At 39.0% G+C, this 5,998-nt stretch overlaps 1 protein-coding gene across 1 annotated transcript; it reads right to left on the bottom strand.

Annotated features, from left to right (window-relative positions):
- Nucleotides 1-2,880: 2,880 nt before the first annotated feature.
- On the bottom strand, nucleotides 2,881-4,743 carry LOC121382963 (immediate early response gene 5-like protein). Its single transcript, XM_041512656.1, has one exon. The coding sequence runs from the start codon at nucleotides 4,601-4,603 to the stop codon at nucleotides 3,722-3,724; it is 882 nt and encodes a 293-aa protein (XP_041368590.1). The 5' UTR covers nucleotides 4,604-4,743; the 3' UTR covers nucleotides 2,881-3,721.
- Between the last annotated feature and the right edge of the window lie 1,255 nt (nucleotides 4,744-5,998).

The following is a 5,998-nucleotide window of genomic DNA, read 5'->3' as shown; positions in this document are numbered from 1 at the left end:
GCTCCAGCCAGTGCACCACGACTGGCATATCAAAGGCCGTGGTATGTGTTATCCTGTCTGTGGGATGGTGCATATAAAAGATCCCTTGCTGCCAATCGAAAAGAGTAGTCCATGAAGTGGCGACAGCGGGTTTCCTCTCTCAATATATGTGTGGTCCTTAACCATATGTCCGACGCCGTATAACCGTAAATAAAATGTTTTGAGTGCGTCGTTAAATAAAACATTTCCTTTCTTATTTCCAGTCAAGTAATGCAGATTTCTCTCTTCTATAAGGATGTTAACAATGTTATACATTATTGACGTTTCTTTGTAATTTAAAAAAAAAATCAAAAAAATCAAAATATTGAAAATATTCAAAAATAGCTCTCGGTGAACATTCTCCTATATCAGTATCAATTAAGTATCTTAATCTGCGCAAAGTTTCATGCTTTTAGGAAGGTATGATCTATTACCTTCGTTTTTATTCATATAAACATGTATATATATTTAGGCAAATTTTGTATATATATATATATATATATATATATATATATAATAGTATTTAATCGAATTGAATCCTTCAGCGGAACCATTGTTATTCCCCGTCTTAACTAGTGCCCCACGACTGGTATCACAAAAGCTGTGAAATATGGTGGCGTAGTGGTTAAAGCCATCGGACAGCGAGCTTGAACCCTAATTGGATATAAACAGAAAAATAACTTTAAATAAAATAGAAAAATACAGATGGCTTCTTATATCATTTATATCAGAATAGCTGACACCCAGTACCCGATGATTAATTAACCAATGTGTCCTAACGGTATTGTTAAACAAAACAAAGTTGTCTTGTTTTTTTAATAACTAGATACATGCGTATTATACTGTACCAAGTGGTTAATAGGCTAACAGTATAGCAATAACTGAGGTATGACAATAATCATGTCCATGGGAAGGAAAGGTACCCCCCCCCCCCCCCCCCCCCCCCTCGAGATCCATCAATGTCTTTGTATTTAGAACGAATACTTCTATCGGTGTGTATATTATCTTCAATAGGCCAATGTTATATCAACTATTCTGAATCCCACTATATGATATTTAATAATAATAATTATTATTATAATATATACATATATATCCAAACTCAGAATGGCTTCCCCATCTCAATACAATATACCCGGTAGTGTATTTCAGCGTTCTTGGACTGGAAATATTGAGATAATTTGTATGTATCTGCCGGCAGATGTATTGGACTGTTGGGTAATATATAATATACATGTATATATGTAGGCATAGCAACGAGTATACAAATGAATGACGACACTCCAGCACGAAAAATTCATCGGCTCTTGGGCTTCAAACGGGTTGTCCCTCGATTGCACAATGTACATGTAATGGGTTACCATTTTAAAAATGTATGTTTTGTTTAACGACACCACTAAAGCACATTGATTTACTAATTATAGACTTGGATGTCAAACATTTGGTAATTTTGAGTCTTAGATAGAAAACCAGCTGCATTTTTCCATCAGTAACAAGGGATTTTTATATGCACCCTCTCACAGACAGAATAGAACATGCATGTATTACGGTATTGGTGCACTGGCTGGAACGAGAAATAACCCAATGTGTCCACCGACGGGGATCGATCTTAGACCAACCGCGCATCAGCTAAGCGTTTTAAGTTTACCACCCCGCCCCTGTCCTGAGTCAATCTGATTGGAATTAGCTCCAATAGGGGTCTTATACCTATTATCTGTATAGCTGCTTCTGTATGTTGCAAAACATGTTACTATGGCAGCAAACTTAGGATAGTCCCGTTTTAACCAAGTTATTCACAGTATCTAAAATTAAGGATGGTTTCTGCCATATAGCTAGAGTTCACTATACCTTTACCGAGCTATAGTCCATCCCATCTTCCTACTAAAACGTGTGGTTATATATATATATATATATATATTTCCAGTTTGGTTTGACATAAGAAGACACTGGGGGGGGGGGGGGGGGGGGGGGTGAATAACAAAAAGATTCACTTTTTTTTTTTAGCAATTTAGAAAACAATCGGCTCAAAAATAAATAACGTGTAGTGAATTCCAAAGTATGAAGAAAAAAAAGGGGGCATTCCCTGTAGGGACAACAGACGGACATTTGGACAGTTATAACTGTCAAAAACGGCCTCGATGGTGTCGTGGTTAAGCCATCGGACACAAGGCTGGTAGGTACTGGGTTAGCAGCTGGGAACCGGCTCCCACCCAAAGCGAGTTTTAACGACTCAATGGGTAGGTGTAAGACCACTACACTGTCACCCTCTTCTCTTTCACCAACCTGGACAGATAGCCCAGATAGCTGATGTATGTACCCTGGACTGCGTGCTTGAACCTTAATTAGATAGAAGTACGTCTAGCTTTTGAAAGGAAGAGTACTCGGGATAGATGCCAGTGTGGGGAAATAAATCCTTAAAACCCCCAGATTACTGTCAATGTCAAAACATACCTAAATTACTGGTTTCTAACAATTACGTGTTAATGACATAACAACACCTGGCCCCTGAAATTGCAGGTGACCGTTATACGACTGATGACGTTAATGATCATTAGCATTACTAATTAAATACAGACGCTGCTTACAATGGGAATCACTGTTGTCACCGTATTGATTGGAAACTGACAACCATGTCGACACCTGCTGTCGGCATGGCAACCAGTGTTAAACAGCAACGAGTGCAACAATACTTTTTGTTCTTACCCAGCGAAATCAAAAGTTGGCAAGGAAATATCGACCATCGGGGGTTACTAAAACAAACAGCGAGAGAAACGAGACACCGAGCCGTTCTTGTTTGCATCGTAAACCCGCGAACCTTGAATCTTTAAAGGTTTTACCCTTGGACACAAGCCAAAAACAACGTTTTAAAAATTAAATTGTTTATTCTTGATAAATAAACGGATACTCGTTGCCGAATATCCGCAACATCCAAAATACACAATCATTCAAGTTTACACAGTTCGTTCACAGCATGTTTAAATTTCTCGCTCCAAGTTCAGACTTGGCGAGTAGAAGGTAGTCTTTTTGTTTGATCGCGTCGAGACACGTTTCATGTGCGTCGCTGACCATTTCTTTGTGCGCGTATTGTTAACCACAACCTAGCAGCACAAAGCGCTATGTTCGTATTCGCCCGGAACGCCCAAAAGCTAAATATAGCTGCGGGTAATTTGAACAAAGCACGTGGTACAAAAGAAAACACGATCTCAAATATCTGAATCAGTTCATGTACAGGAAACACGTAGTTGGCCTTTTTTCCTTCTTTTTTTTTAAATCTCCTTGTATAATATAATAATTTTTAAGTATTCCATTGGCAAAATATTTAGCGAAATATATATAAACATTTCATAAATAGTGTTTTTGATTTCTGATGTACAACACTGAACGTTCACAAGACCAAGAGATCAAAGTGTTTTTAAATTAACATTTACACGAACTTGCGCTCTGAAACATAGCCCAGATATGTCCCAAACATTACGTCACAACACCACATCACATTTTAGCCACTGGGCAATGTACATATGAAACATATCAATCCAGTCTTATGAGTATGACTATGAGATCCAGTTATTAAAAAATGTCACGTCATGATTACGTCACCACCCGAGCACGGTGGCACATACACTCGTGATGATGAAGAAAATGGAACCGCACACATACTACACTCACAAACACACATCACATGATAACAACAACAACAAATCATTCATACAGTCAACGCTATGACTGGTACCATGTCCACTCTCTGTTCCACCTGACTACTACACAAAATCCCACTGTGACTGTCCGATCGCGAGAAGTTCAGGTGGACATTGTTTTTCGAGTCCTGGTCCGCCGAGCACAGGCCGTTGAATCCTGTGTTGAAAATACTGACTAAATTCGAGATCTGTGTCGTTTCTGTCTGCATCTGCTCCTGTGTAGTCGTCGAGTCGCCATTTTCGTAGTATTTCGGCTTTTTCGCCACGATCGGATGTCGCTCGGTGTCCATGCTTCGCCTTCTTTTGAGCACGTATGACGCACACGTCACTTGACTTACGTAATCGCTGTCACAATTATTGTTATTGCCCCCAGCCACGCGAGAAAGATCTGACCGAGTGTCCCGTAGAACATTGCTGCTGCCGTTGTCGCTGTTAGTGTTATTGTCCGTTTTCGGTTCACACGGTTCGTTGTCCCGCGTGCATTCCACTTTGTGTGGCGGTACATTCCCGCTGGGCGGGGTGTTTTCTTTGTCCAATGATTCACGCACTTTAGGTGTAGTCTGTTTCACGACTGACCTACTTTCCGCAGACGCCTCGTGGCAGGGCGGTTGTACGTCGTTCTGTGCAACCACGTTGCTGTCCTGTTTCGCCGGCGTCTCCTCTTCTTGTTCCCTTGTCGACACGGCGTTCGATTCTTGTTCCGCCCGTTTCGCCGCTAACATATGTTGAACGTTCTCCATCATATACACCGTCCTCGCTTTGTACAACACGCTGGCCACCAACAGATTTTTGTGCAAGTTAATCCCTCCTCGCTGACCGCGGCTCGCAGATATTTTCCCCAGAGACAGAGCTATCAATCTCTGTGCTTCGAATCCAACAGGGGCAGCCATTGTATAGCAGTAGTAGTAATCAAAGTCCAAAGTGATATGCAATAAAAACAACTACGTAAATAAGTTCAATCGATGATCGTACGCACACACATTCGCTCTCTGCCGTACCGTGGCCCTTAATGATAGTTTCTCTATGCGATATCCTGTTTTGAAAGCGGTGACGTCAGTCCTTGAATAGGTCGACCAATCGGAGACCATCGCTAGGCAATTACTTCTGACGTTGGAATCTGACGACCAATCCCGCTTCATATTTGTTCATGATAAACTAGGCTGACCCGGAAAACTAAAAATAGACCTGACCTGCCTAATAAAGGCAAACAGCGTGTTGTCATAACAGTTTCGACTATTCATCATTACTCATCTGTAATTTGGGCAGTTCAACGACCAAGATGTTACTACTGGGTCAGCGCGATCGGTTTAATAACATAGTGTGTAGCGAAACTGGAAATACCGAGGAAGAACATTTTGGAAACATAAACGCCTACTCAGTTACTGGTGGGAAAACCACCGTTGTTTTTTTCTCAGTGACTAGTAATTGTTACTAAATTATACTGAGGGATTTCCACGGGAGCGCGCGCGTGTGTGTGTGTGACAATAACTGCACTCATGGTGGACTAAGCAATTTAAATGTCTCGTTGTTGTGTATTGACTTGCCAAATGTTAGTAGTATTAGTAGTAGTACTGCTATGTTAATACTTTTACTGTTGTACTGTACTATACTAAGCTACTATACTATAATGTATTATACTTACTATGCTATATGCTATGCTGGATACTCTCCTATGCTATACTATACTATACTATACTATACTATACTATACTATACTATACTATACTAATATTATACTATACTAATACTATACTATACTAATACTATACTATACTATACTATACTATACTATACTATACTATACTATACTATACTATACTATACTATACTATACTATACTATACTAATATTATACTATACTATACTATACTATACTATACTATACTATACTATACTATACTATACTATACTAATATTATACTATACTATACTATACTATACTATACTATTATTATACTATATATTAATAAACTGTATTATGCTATCATATACTATACATAGTATACCATTCTTGAGGTAGTATATCATAGCATGGCATAGCATATATACTATACATAGTATACCATTCATGGGGTAGTTTATCATAGCATGACATAGCATATCATATACTATACTTCGTATACCATTCATGGGGTAGTTTATCATAGCATGGCATAGCATATCATATACTATACATAGTATACCATTCATGGGGTAGTTTATCATAGCATGGCATAGCATATCATATACTATACATAGTATACCATTCATGGGGTAGTTTATCATAGCATGACATAGCATATCAT

Source organism: Gigantopelta aegis, chromosome 10 (assembly GCF_016097555.1).
Source record: "Gigantopelta aegis isolate Gae_Host chromosome 10, Gae_host_genome, whole genome shotgun sequence".
NCBI classification, from domain to species: domain Eukaryota; kingdom Metazoa; phylum Mollusca; class Gastropoda; order Neomphalida; family Peltospiridae; genus Gigantopelta; species Gigantopelta aegis.
The sequence above is the reverse complement of the archived record's forward strand: the minus strand, read 5'-3'. Positions and strand labels throughout refer to the sequence as shown.